At 39.2% G+C, this 14316-nt stretch overlaps 1 protein-coding gene across 1 annotated transcript; it reads right to left on the bottom strand.

The window, feature by feature from the left end:
• Positions 1-5516: 5516 nt before the first annotated feature.
• Positions 5517-13030, bottom strand: slc23a1 (solute carrier family 23 member 1). Its single transcript, XM_079487224.1, has 14 exons — positions 12938-13030; positions 11397-11558; positions 11171-11328; positions 10990-11078; positions 10408-10475; positions 9636-9817; positions 9433-9553; positions 9192-9348; positions 8872-9019; positions 8675-8780; positions 8267-8396; positions 6765-6908; positions 6297-6392; positions 5517-6195 (listed from the first exon to the last, which is right to left on the bottom strand). Exons 1-14 carry the CDS (start codon positions 12968-12970, stop codon positions 5942-5944), a joined length of 1848 nt encoding a protein of 615 aa, XP_079343350.1. The 5' UTR covers positions 12971-13030; the 3' UTR covers positions 5517-5941.
• Between the last annotated feature and the right edge of the window lie 1286 nt (positions 13031-14316).

The following is a 14316-nucleotide window of genomic DNA, read 5'->3' on the forward strand; positions in this document are numbered from 1 at the left end:
GCACCTGCTATCATTGCTGACTGCCACACCACCTTAGCCACGACTGGGCCTGGACCACATGTCCGGATCCAGACCTCAGCCGCCAAAAAATAAGGTCTGATTCATCTCATTTGCAGTCCCTATGTTAGTATACTTTTAAAGAGGGCTCTTGGCCTGTTTTCTTGTCTGTTGATATCATTCTTTGAAAGGTTTTTATTCTTGTATTTTATTCTTGTTTTTATTCTTTTTTTTATCCAGATGTAACATCTCAGGAATATCAACAAAAGAGAGAAGTTTTTTCCAGATTGGTGTATTGGATCAGGTGAGAGGGGTTTTCCATTGGGGTGGGACAGCTTGCAGCAGAACTGCAGCTGTCTCTCTAGAACACACAGTTTGTCTTTTGACATACACTGTTAAGTCAAACACAAACAATGGGAAGCCTTTCCATCTCGAGTTAAATGCATGATTCAAATGAATATTTAAAAGATTGTGCTTGTGAAGAAATAATGTGGACATATTATTCAAATTGATTGTTTATAAAATCTCAGAATGAATATGACATGGATTTTTCTGTTACATGTCTAAATCCACTCATTTTCATTATTGTTTTACCTAGATTAAAACATCATAAATGTCAGTTAGATGCTGGACACACTGGTGGACATCTCATTCTCTCTACACCATAAACATTTCAGCACTTGTCACTGCGGACTGATCTGTGAATCTCAACTGCTCCTCGTTCCGCCACATGCTGCTGTTACAGTATTATTGCATTAAAGGTTTTCAGACCAACATCATGGAAGGACATTTTCCAAGTGACATTATAGAATAAATTACAAAATCTATCAACAAAAAAGTAATCTAGAATATCAGACAAAAGGATGAAGGTGACCATGAGCAGGCTGATGATATCACGGATGACTCTGCAAGATGATACTGCTCTTTGTTCTTTGAGTGAGTACGGTGAAGATAAAGATGATAGGACACACACACAGTACACAGAGTGTCCTGTTGAGGGTGAGTTGCTGGATTGTACCACCTCTGTTGAAGGCATTACTTCAAGGTCCACAAAGACACCCATGGTTCAATGCATCAAAGACACCTTTCTGTCAAAGGACTACAAAACACAAGAAGACCTTCATACCGAGCTGCCTGATGTGTCCTAACAGGTTAAATCTCCATCATCGAAAATAAATTTGTTAGAATCTGATGTAAAACCGCTGCTATCACATACAGCATTAGCAAACAAGAATTTGCAATCTGTAAAACCGACACCACACAAAATCTGGATCCTTCTGAAGGATTTATTTACCAGCAACAGATTTGTCAGAAAATCTAAAGGATTATTCCAGAGTCAGTGGGACTTTTTTTCACACTAACATTAGAACCGCTGAGCAGCACAGATATTCACAACATGGATTTACTTCAAACACTATTTTGATTTCGCCTGACAGAGATCAGTATGGCAAGGGTAGGAAACAGGAGCATAGTGGCACACAGCCAAAAGAGGACCACGCGACACAAAAGCAAAGACCCAGGGAGGGTATGAGTGTACGCCTGGCTGAATCTCGATTTGACAGAGGTGGGTATATTCGAGGTCATATGGTAAAGGAGGGGGAAGGGGAGGGTAGTTGCAAAAAGGAGCAGGCTGAGCTGTCACTCAGGTCTAGAAATAGAAAAGCGTCTGCAAGCTGCATCTCAACACTCACAACCAGCAAGCAGGAGTCAAGAATCCCGCCACACTGTTATTCAGAGTGTATCCCTGCAACCAGGCAACCCCAGCTACAGACCCTAGCTGATACTCTGAGTTTGGAAAAGCAGAGCAGGAACGGTGTCTGGCTGTCCAGATCACTGTACTTCAAACTGTTTTTCAGCTCGTGGCAACCCTGCCACACCACAGACAATACCAGAGGAACAAGCAGCATGGGAACAAAACTTGCCGAGGCCAGGGGTAAGGCGGGAGCTCTTGTAAATCTGGACCAGGTAAGATCTTCCTGTTCTGAAGCTGAATACTTGCATGTTTTCAGTTCAACCTGTAGGCCCTCATATCAGCCCTCTGCCGATGCAAGCCATAACAATTGGACAGATGATGTTCTCTCTTTCAAAATGCAGATGTACTCAAAGGCTCAAAACACATCTGCTTGCTCAGAATCCAGCAGCTTTGAGTGCATTGATGTTGCAGTGGAAACCACAGACGAAATAAACAGAGGCTTAAAGACTGTTCCTAAAAGACTAATTCAGCTGAAGAGACGGGACACGGCTGAGCCACATGCCAGAGAAAATTACAATGAAACCTGTCAGGTTCCACAGACACCTATGCGCACCCGGGACATATTTCAGCGTCAACATAGCATGCCTGCAGCATTTCACCAGGAGTCACACATAGCTGATCGGACGTCAGTCCAGGCTGAGAGAAAGCAGAGACTACAGAAATCCTTTTCCCTGGATGAGACTTCAAGCAAAACCAAAATGGCTTCCTGTATATTAACAAATGTCCTATCAAAAAAGATGCAACATGAACAAAATCTACGCGGCAGGGATTCTACTGATACTGCCATCAGTGCGGACAGTAAAACTACGGATGATGGTTTGCATTTGTCCGGCAAAGATGTAAATGCTGAAATGACCAAACCGAAACAACATGCATTTTTCCAGAATGCCTCTCTCAATACTGAGTCCAGCTCCTTTCAACAGCATAACATTGTAAACTCCAAAATACAACCCAAACCATTAAGCAAACATAGCTTCAACCCCCTGTTAACTGGAAATGAAAGGTCTGAAATTCAAGGCAGCAGCCCTGAAATAACTGTCACTTCAGAGAATGAGAAAGCAGAGAAGGCAATCCTGAGAGAGGCGGCGACACAGCTTCCTAACCTGAGCCCTGGAGGAATGCTATCCTGTGACTCAGCAAAGGGCAGAACGTGGAACTCGAGTGCAGCAACAAGTGTAGCCATCAGCCCGCTCCCCCCTGTGAAAACCACACCTGAGGAATGCCACATGGGGCAGAGAATCCATAAACAACCCAATGTAACCCTGAACCTTACAAATCTGCTGGACAAGCAGGAGAAACAGGGCGACAGCAAGGAAAGTACACTCCGTCCTTCAAATATTGCCTGTTTTATCTCCGATTTGGAGGCCTATACGATGGATGCAGTTCCGCAGCATGATAAAGAATGTATAAAGAAGGAGCAGGAAAGTAACAGAGAGCAAGTCAAGCTTACAAGTCTGGGCGTGCAAAGCCAAGGAAAATTAAAAGCCATGGCCCCTGTGCATGTAGTAAGAGATATGAGGAGCCTGGTGAAGAACATATACAACTTGCCCTCCAAAGGCCCAGCAGAATCAACACATGGAGCAAGCGGAAGTGCTCCTCTTTTTCAGCAATCCACCCCCAATCTAAACAACAACAGGGATGAAGAAAAAGGTAAGGTATACAGACAAGACAAGCCCATGGTGCGGAAAGTCACACCTCCCCTTTCCCTGGACAGAATAAGAGCTCAGGCTTCTCATCACTCTATACCCAGAAAATGCACAACTAAAGCAAAGCCTCCTGTGGAATCAAATGACACAAGTCATACTGTTGGATTAAAAAAGGTTAGCCCAACTAAGGCAAACGGCTGTGTAATGTCAAAGCAACCAGGGACACAGAGTAGCCAAGTTGGCTTTTGTAAAGGTGATGTTACTGGCAATGATACAAACTTGAAACCAACAAACAGGAAAGACTGCCCACAGCAAACCAATAAGGAAAATTTTAAGGAAGTGCCTACAAGACGAGAGTTGAACAAAGCAGAGCAGGAGACTGGCTCTGACAATGATCAATTGTCTGTGTTCCATAGTGTCCCGGTAGCATTGCAATATTATTCACCTACAGTAAGTGTTGAACAAGAAGACCATGGCAAGATGATCAGTGATGACCATCAGACCCCATGCTTGCCTCCCAGGTCACAGAGTTCAGTGGGGCCTCTGTCTGGTTGTGTCCTAACAGTGGCTTCAACACCGATGGTTCCATCATGTTATTACAATTCCAATCCACTGGGTTACCCAATGATCTCTCCTCAAATCGGAGCTGTTCATGGTTACGTTCAAGGGCCACTATTGTTCCAAACACCTCTTTTTAACCAGCTGCCTGCATCAAACAGCCATACCCCCCTACTGGGATCCCTCTCTGAGGATGGAAAAATGCTAGTCCAGCAATCCCCAACAGATGGCTCAACCAATCATGCAGAAAATGAAGAATCTATGCCTTCTCCAGAAAGCATACAAAACACAATCTTTGTTGCTCCCTTGAGTGCCGAAGCCAGGCTTGGGGGTGCAGGTGTGCTGGGACCAGAAGCAGGGGGAAGTATAGTGGCAGGACAACACCCTCGCCAACTGCTGCTAGACCCGGAAACTGGACGTTGTTTTTATTTGGACATGACTCAGCTGCCACAGCGCAAGATGCTTTTCGATCCACAATCGTGCCAGTTTGTCGAGGTTCTTTTGCCACAGCAGACGCTAACCAGTGCTGTCCTCTCTCCACCCTGTGCCATATCCTTTGCATCTGTGCACATGCCACCCATGTACACCCCACACTACTTACCTTACGTGCAGACACAACCTCAGGTGTTTCAGCCACCAGCGCCGTGAGACCTGGGACCTATGGACTTTAGAAGATAATAAATCATGCTCATGGATCGGATTACCCAGCGCTTCTTAGATGCGGGATCAGAGCTGTTTATAAGCTAATGAATGAGTGAAACATGTTGACCATCTGCCACTCGCCCCAAGGCTTTAAAGCTGAAAGCATATTTTCTTAACACTGCATTCAACACTTTTTGTAAGTTTTTGTAAAGGCTACCTCTGGACTTGTAACAGGGTAAGGCCAACTACATATGTTGAAATGTGTTTAGATACATATGCCTTCACACATACAAGCTACATAAACAGAGCAGGGGCTGTAAAGAGAGAAAGGGATCGGATCACCTCTGGTATGGGCAACTGAGACTCACAGAGGGATCTGAGCGTGTTTGGCAGGTTAAGCATATGACAAAGGTCACAACTGTATCATTTTAAAATTCAGTAAATATTTACTGAATGGCGGGTTGATCTGAACTGTGGCTTTGTTTAATATAAGCTATGGCATATATACATGAAGTTAAGCAACTCCTGATAATACTTTATCTGTTTTATATACAAACAACTGGATAAAAACTGAATCTGCTCCATAAATGGGTATTATTAATCTCTTCTGGCGCCTGTTATCTGAGATTCAGAATGGATTATTGACTATATATATATATATATATATATATATATATATATATATATAAAACTATATACTGTATGTACTGCTATTAGCCCACAACAGATAAATGTCAAATCTATAGTAACTAATATAGATATGGGGTAACGATATATAGTAATTTCCTTCTAATCAATAAAAACTAAAATATAAAGATCCTGCTAAATCAATACAAACCCGGCAGTACGTGAAACAGCTTTGCTGTTTGTTGTAAATTTGTGAAGAATCAAATTTGCTATGAAGATACTACAAAACATATGAAGCAAAATTGTTTAATAGTAACATAAGCACAGCTTTGTCAACACTGAACACCCCACATGATTATCTGTAATGTTCTCATGGCATATAAAGTACACTTATAAACATTATCTTTTACGATAACATGTATATGTACATTATCACATGTGTATTTGAAACAAATTTTTGTCATGATCTACCTAAGCTGAACAATTCTAAAGACATTTGTTTCTTTCTTTTATTTAGTGCTAACACTTGTGAATTTTGTACACAATCATTAAATAATAAATGGAAAAACCGGGCCGTAATTATTTCATTATTTCACTAAAAATTCACATTCTTTTTTTCCAAACATAGATACTGAACAAACTAATTGAAACAAACCTGGTGTCCAGCTGTAAAAAGGTCCATTTGCACTTGTTAAATAAAGTTAAATAATCAATATGGCTACACTTTGGTGGAGACCGTCTCATCTGGAGCATCTGCCAGCACACCTTCATTTCTTGTCACGTTCTTCTCTGTATGCCTGTGGCGTAATGACTTAAATCCCTGGAAAGTGGGACAGATTGGCAGGTAGCGCAGACAGTTCAGCTTCCGGACCAGTCCCATCCCAACCGGAAAGTTATATGTGTCTGATGTCACTGTATCTGCTCCAGAATTCTCAGCTGCCCAATCGATCAGACCACGCTCCTTTTTGGAGCCTTGAAATTTACATAGTGATGAGAAACGTCAGGTTTGTGATTTTGTGATCTTTGTGTTACATTTGTGAGTTTGTATTAGAGTCATATTGACTAATGCATACCTGGGATTGTGTTATCCAGTGCAAACGCTATGAATCCCCCAACAAACATCTCTGTGGTCAGGAGCACTGTAATGATCTGGTCCAGCTCTGGCACACCTGTTAAAATCATTCAAAAAAGTGTTTTCATTGTAATAGGGAACAGCAGCAGCAGCTTAAAAACTCCATAAAATCTCTTGAGGAGTAGGCCTACTTAATGTATTTCCTATTGAAACTGAAAGATTGGCAGCTCATGAACGCTTCCATTTTCTTTAAAGGTCAATAGGCTTTATCAACATGAACCCACTTGTTTAGAAGGAAAGCAATTTTTATCAATTTGTAAGAGTAATTGTAGATGGCTTTAAAGTTGATGGGTATTAAATACAAAACCTGAATTCTCATTTATGGGGTGTGAAAAATGACTGATATTTTGAACAAAGGAAAATAATTCAGGAAACACTTTCAGACAATGATACACTGACAAATATGAACCTGTTTGGATGCTGCCCGGATGAGTCTCCAGATAGTTAGGCAGCATGAGGCCGGTAAACATGGAGAAACCCAGAACAAAAAGATTTCTGGAAGAGTTCAGATCTACACTCTGGAGGTTTGACAATCCGACCGCTGTAATCATACCTGTTTGTAAACCAAGATAGAAATCACAATGTAAGATATCCCCCCAAAAAATACTGCCCACTACAAAGGCAAAATTCAATTTTCTATGATATCCAGACTCATTTCTAAGGTTTAATACAGGCTGCGCGGGACGGTTTTTTTTAGGTCCCTCTCGCGCCAGGTACCGCGGGATTCTGTCCCGCTCTCTGCTAAAATCTCGCGCTCCTGCCCACAAAAACCCGCAGTGTAACATTTTAACATGATGTGGTATCCCACACAAACAGAAGAGCCTAACAGAGAATAACCAAACAGTTCGTATAGTCTGCTGTGTTCACAAAGTGTTGCATTTGGATAAAAGTCGCGTTGGATTAAATTAAAACTGTGTGCTAAATAAATAAATCTGAACGTAAAGTACATTTATTCATTGAAATGTCAGACCTACCATATTTGTTTTACCAAACATGTATTCACTATATTGATAGCTCAGATTGAAATATTTGGTGGTTTAAAAACCATGCGAGGTCTTTCTTAAACTTTTAAAAGCCTTTTTTATTTTTCAAAGCACGTTTTCCGTATTCAGTATACATGCCGCTCCATCGGCCCAAAATCCTCATAAATGTGCGTTTTATAATAAACAATAGGCTATTATGTTCTACAAAGAGTCATCCATTGTTGTGTATTCTTGCGTTTGTGTAGCCTTAAGTCACTACAAATCCTACAAAGTGTGTCAAAAAAATAAATCATATGTCATCATCACGAAAGTTGCCTTTCAAACTGTACATTATTTAAGTTCCAGATTTGTGCATGCAGGTGTCAAGCTCGTTATATTATTTATCTTTATATTCTTATAAATTAACCTTTTGAGCATTTTGGACGTGTCCCTAGAATACACCTCACTCGACGCTTAAAGTGATAGTTCACCCAAAAATTTTAATTCTGTTATCATTTACTGAGCCTTAAGTCATTTCATACCTGTATATAAATTACTTTGTTCTGATGAACAGAGAGAAAAATATTTTGAAGAATGTTAGCAATTTTCCATGTGACATCATTGACTGCCAAAGTAGGTCAAATTAAATGGTAGTCAAATGTGCCCCAAAAACTACATTTGTTTTCCAAAATTCTTCAAGATATCTCACACACTTTTTTCCTACTATGGTAGAGTACGATGTCACAGAACTGAAAATTGCTATAATTCCTACAAATACATTTATTTGTGTATAACAGAACAAATACATTTATACAGGTTTAAAACAACCCGAGGGTGAGTAAATTATGACAGAATAGTCATTTTTGAGTGAACTATCCCTTTTCACTGACACCTTGTGGCCGTAGCTGGAACAACATATGAGCACATAAGAAAAGACCTTTAACCTTACCGAACAACGTGCAGAACATCCCTCCGAGGACAGGGTCAGGGAAAGAGGCAAAAAGTGCGGTAAATTTCCCAATAGTTCCCAATATCAATGTTATACCTGCCCCATACTGTATCACCCTCCTGCTGCCCACCTGAATGAGGAACCACCAGTTTTATATTACTACACACCACTGCTGTTCACACAACACAGAATATCAATAATATTTTACAAAGATTATAATCTAAATGGTCAAGCATGAATAGTTATTCTGTATCCACCTGCTGTAACTCCACCTACTGAGTCTCATCACATGTCACAAACAAATGTTTGTGAAAATGTGTTCGCAATACTCTCTATACAAAATTATTTTAAAAGCCTTTAAAGTAAACAATACAATTATAAAGAGCCAACAAGCTCCCACTGCCTCACCTTTGTGATTCCAAGCACCCCTATGTTTGGACTAGATGAGGTTGAGCCATTTCCTGTTCCCATAAGTCCTGTAAAAATACAGCACATGCCCTCTGTAAAGATCCCTCTAGAACATAAAACAATTAGTCAAAAATTAACCAATAAGACACAAATTTACATTTATAAACAAGTAAAGGGTAGTTTTTACTGCTTATTACCTATTGATAGCATGCACAGGAGGAGGCGGAGCCCCAGAGAGGCGAGCACATGCATAATAATCCCCAATAGACTCAACGATACCGGCTAGAGTTGCGCTGAACATCCCCAGCACTCCTGCCACTGTCACTGTGGGTAAACCCCACTGACCTGTGACACACACAACCACATAAATCTGAGCTGGCTAATGATCCACAAGCACAAATTCATCTAATCAAACCTCTAATCATTTTTCTTAGAAAACTGAAAGCTTTAGATTAGATATTAGTCACAGTATTTTTCCGCTGTTATAAATCACAGGCTTGTGTTGCGAGTTGCTTACAGGGATAGGGTAAACGAAACCATGGCGCCTGGGTAATGATATCACCCCGGGAATCAGTACGAGCTTTGTAGCCGTACCGAGTTGGGTCATTGGGCAGCACGTCTGTCAAGGTGAGAATATAGCAAACCAACCACACCACCATTATGGCCATGATGATCTACTGAAAGCAAAAAAGATCAATTACTATAGACAATGTGAATGTTTTTATAAATGTCTTGTGTGAATTAAAGTTCGGTCGTACTGGAAACATTTTGAAGATCTGCACTCGTGTAATGTGACATCCTTTCTTTCTGGTATAGGCTGGCAAAGGACAAGCCCAGTTCCTCAGATACTGAGCAAACAAAACAATGAGGAAGATGCACCTGGAATAACAAAACACAAACATCTTTAAAACCATTCAAATTAAAAAGATGAACCATGCGCATGAAGCGCTCAAGGACTCACAGCAGAGAGAGACCCCAGTGGCTGCCCGCACGGTCTCCTGCCGTCTGGAAGACTGACAGGCCGATAAGGGAGATGGTAGGGGTGACAGTCAGCGGCCCAATTGAGTTGAGCAGGATGCCAGGGATTCCAGTTAACCCTATGACCACCTCAACCAGACTAGACACAATGATAGCACCCTGAATCTGTGAAGCATTGATACACACGGGTCAGGATGTATTATTTCATGATGTTGACTAGTTCTTTATATTAAGTGTGCAGGGCAGAGCTGGGCAATAATACCATATTGATAGGTCAGATGTCGATATTTGGTGTTTTAAAAACCCCTGTTAAGACTTTCTTAATGTTTTTAAATGTTTTTTCTTGTGTTTTTGAAGCATAGTTTTCTATAGTCTGGTAAGTGAATTGTCACATCCATAACAGAATTGTCACCTCCAATAATAAAATAACTATTTTATATTCTATGAAGAGCCGTCCCTTCTCCATTTGTTTTGTTTAATTGCCTCTGGTTTGTACATTTTAATTCACAGAAATCCTACAAAGTATGTTGTCTGTCAAAAACACGCATTCATTTTTGTCACATCAATAACACATGAGTTTTCCCCTCTTTTCAAAAAGAAAACTTGTTTATAGACTGCTATTCTTCGGATGTCGTCAGGGTTTTAGTCAAATATAAACATATGGTTCAATATATTGGTAATAAATGCATTCTCTGAGAATTTATATTACAAGTTTTGACTGAAAATGTCAAATCCATAATTCTGGAATTGCCCACCTCTCTTATTCGTGGATGCCAAACATGGGATGTGTTAAGAGGAAGCGTCCAATTTCCGTAAATCTCCTCTGTAAACCCAAAACCAGTGTTAAGTATTAACTCAGACGCACAATGAGGAATGTACTGTAGACAGATTTTCAAAAGATGAGTTGGGGTTACTTATACAGGATGTGTATTTCATTTGTGTAATTTCTAAAATGGTGAACTATATCAAAAATAGATTTGGCCATTGTTGTGTATGTTTGTGTTTTACATATTAATTTTATACTATGGCATAATATATATATATATTTTTTTTAAGAAACAGTACCCTCAAAAAATCTCTTTCCAAACCTATATTTTGACTTTTCCTTCTTAGAATATAAAATAAAAAAATACTTTTATGTATATGCATTTTATCCAAAGCATCTTGAATTCAAGCTGTACATTTTATAAGTGTGTTTCTTGGGCATCGGGCCCACAACCTTTTGTGCTGCTAACAAATGCTTAAGCAATCATGCTACATGAACAGGAAAATTCTAAAATCTCAAATGTGAATGCTGTTTCTAAAACATCCAGGGTGCACTGGTTAAAACAATCTACCTTCAGGTGGACACTTCCATCTGTCGAGCCTTAGAATTGCCTGAGCAGGGACAAGAAAGGCTAAAGCACTCGCTTGGAAAAGAGGCAACCTGAACATGATACATAACAACCATTAACCAGCATCGGGACATGATAACCCCTGACCACAAGTTTCTCATGTAGCACACATTGGATAACTCACCTGACACCAAACGTGGTCTGTATGAGAGTAGTGATGCCCACACAGGTGAAGATGGTGCCCACTAACTGGCTAACGGTGTACTGGTCCCGCCCCACACACATGGCATCAGCCAATAGAAACGGTACAGCTATAGTTCCACTGAAGCATGTCAGGTAGTGCTGGACACATAGAGGACGTTAGTACTGATTTGGAATGTGGGCTTGGTCAAAAGAATGAAAATGTGTACCTGAAGTCCCAGCAGCACGCATAGATACCAAGGCGGGACATCCTCGATCTTGTAGATCATGTCAAACCCTGCCATCTGATTCTGACTCCCATCAGGCTTCTTGTGCGTATCTGCAGACGTCTCTTGTATCTCCGCATTCACAACTACATCTGAAGATGGGAGCTAATGTAAAATAAATACAAGCATCAGTCAGTCATTGCATGTAAGGAGTACTTGTGTGTTCTCACAACGTTTGTCTGATCAAATATATTTGAAATCTTTTACAGTTATTGCTTAATATCATGTGCAACTCTTGTTACATAAAACAAAGGTCAACAATTCAATCTTATACATTTATCTCATAATGATTGAAAGTGTTAAGTTAAGCGGTAACTTATAAATATTTGGGGTGTCGTGTCTGTTAGTTCTAGTTTGTTAACAAAATATATTTTTTGCAGGGTCGGCACTTTATTGTTACACGTACACAAGTTAAGTGTTTTAAACTTGTTTTAAAAGCCATCATTTAGATAAATAGATCGACATCATCACCTGGCATTAAGCAACCACATAATGTTACTGATAAATTCAGTATGAAATGTTTATAAATAATATACTGACATTACTGACAGCACATATTACCTGTTAGTTTAAACTTTTATTGATAATGAAATTGTATTAATAATATTTAGGACAACGGAGTTGACTTTATCTGAAACAAGCATTGTCAGCAAGTTCTTTTAACACACTATATACATATGTGAAGTAATAACTTATATATAACTATATATAACTATATATATATATATATATATATATATATATATATATATATGGCCTAGACCACATAACAAAAGGTGCTTCAAATAGAAGCCGTAGAAGAACCTTTAACATATGAAGAACCTTTGGGGTGAAAAAGGGGTTCTTCAGATTATAAAAAGAAAGATACGGTTCTTCAAAGAATCTTTGACTGAATTGTTCTTTGTGGAACCAAAATTGGTTCTTCTATATGGCATTGCTGTGAAGAACCTTTTAAGCACCTTTATGTTTAAGAGTTTAACCCAACATTTAAGCTTGAAACTTCAGTTGAAACGGCATGAAATCAAAGTTTGATCTCTCACATTTGGTTTCAATGTTTCATCACATTTAGCCATCAAATTCTGTGTGTGTGACAGTGCTTTTGGACAAAACAATGCAAAATTAGACTACACAAAGGAGGCTGAAAAGCAATTTGAAGAATTGTCAAGCATTAGCCAACAGGTTTCTCAGAAGATCTTAATAAATCTTTGCATGCATATCTGGATTAAAACACATTCAAATGTCCAGAACCCTCTGAATGTTGTAACTTTTATCATGTATACAAAAAGAAGCAAAAAGACATTATAACAAAAATCATTAGATTTAAGGCTATAGTAACATTTTCAGTGAGGTAAACAAAAGTGATTTTAATGTGGTATGTAGCTAACAAATTCTGCCCATGGAATCTCTTTGAGATAAACAACTACAATGTGGTCCATTTCAGTGTTTTGATTCAGATCAATGGCACCATATTGGAGATCTTTTACCTTGAGCTCCTCTGCTGTTTCGTAGTGATTCATTGGCCCTTGAAGGATGTGCGGGACTCACCGGTAGACTTGATATCTGGCTGGACACAGAACAATGGTTTTATGAAAGAGAGGGAGTCCGAGAGAGAGAGAGAAAGAGAGGGACAAGATTAGACAGGTTAATAATCTGCCCTTGGTTCTGGACTTTACTCCCCCCTTTCTGTGCTCATCAAAAGACTAGAGTAGCTATGAGTAGCTATGTACTGAGAACAGTACATGAAGCAATGTATCTACACGAAGCTGCTTCGCGTGTGAAGCAGAATGCTTAAAAACAAAACGTGAGGTCAGGCCACAGACTTTAGAACAGTTATCTAGAAGAAATGAGGCCTTCGTGAGAAAGTGCTGATGAAGTGACAACTGCCCCTCCACCGCTCGTGATTCTGTAAAGAGTGCCAAACATGATCTGCAATATTGTTAATGTTAAAGATAATGAGCACACAATCATCTGTAGGATGATTAGAACCATGAGATGCTGTCATGTGGCCCTTTGCATGTCTCATAAAAGGCAGATTATTGGAGGAATTTAGGTGAAATTTTCCTACTGTGCTGTTGGATCCACCCAAATCTGAGCAACGAACACATGACTTCACAATGTCCACACCTAAATGCGACATATCGTGTCTTTTCTGCTGTGGTCAGTAGATGGCAGTATATATCAACATGTTAATTTCACATCTGTTTGGAATGTGTTTTCATATTTTGTATGTGTCTGGGCACTTAAGATACAACACAGTTAACCGATATCCAAATTCCATTTACTTAATAAAAAAACTAGTCAGTAAAAAAAATTTTATCATGCAAAAATAAGTTTACTTGGTTACATAAATTAGAATTCATGGTTGTAAAAACTAACTAGGGAATTTTTCTAGGGAATTTACTTAAAATTTTTAAAACAATTCTAGAACCAGTTGTTAGTCTCAGAAACAACAACATCGGTAGGAATGTTAATAATAAAGCATAATTGTTATAGAGTAGATTTAGTATTTATAAAGATGGGCTGTCGATGAATCACATCCAGAATAAAAGTGTGTTTGCATAATATATGTTGTATATTGTATTTACGAACACATATATTCATATTTAAGAAAAATATTAGAATTTAAATATAAATATTTGCTAAATATGAATACACGTATGTGTTTATAAATACAAAACTTAAATGCACAGTAAACAGACATATATTATGTAAACACAAATGTTTATTCTGAATTGTGATCAATCACAATTATTCGATTTACAGCCCTAAATATATTTCAAAGCCATGGGAGTAAGAAAGAAGGATATCACTCAGACAAACATCTGCATCATCATCACAGACAGAGACACAGGAAAGACGCAGG

Source organism: Barbatula barbatula (assembly GCF_947034865.1).
Source record: "Barbatula barbatula genome assembly, chromosome: 22".
In the NCBI taxonomy this organism is placed as follows: domain Eukaryota; kingdom Metazoa; phylum Chordata; class Actinopteri; order Cypriniformes; family Nemacheilidae; genus Barbatula; species Barbatula barbatula.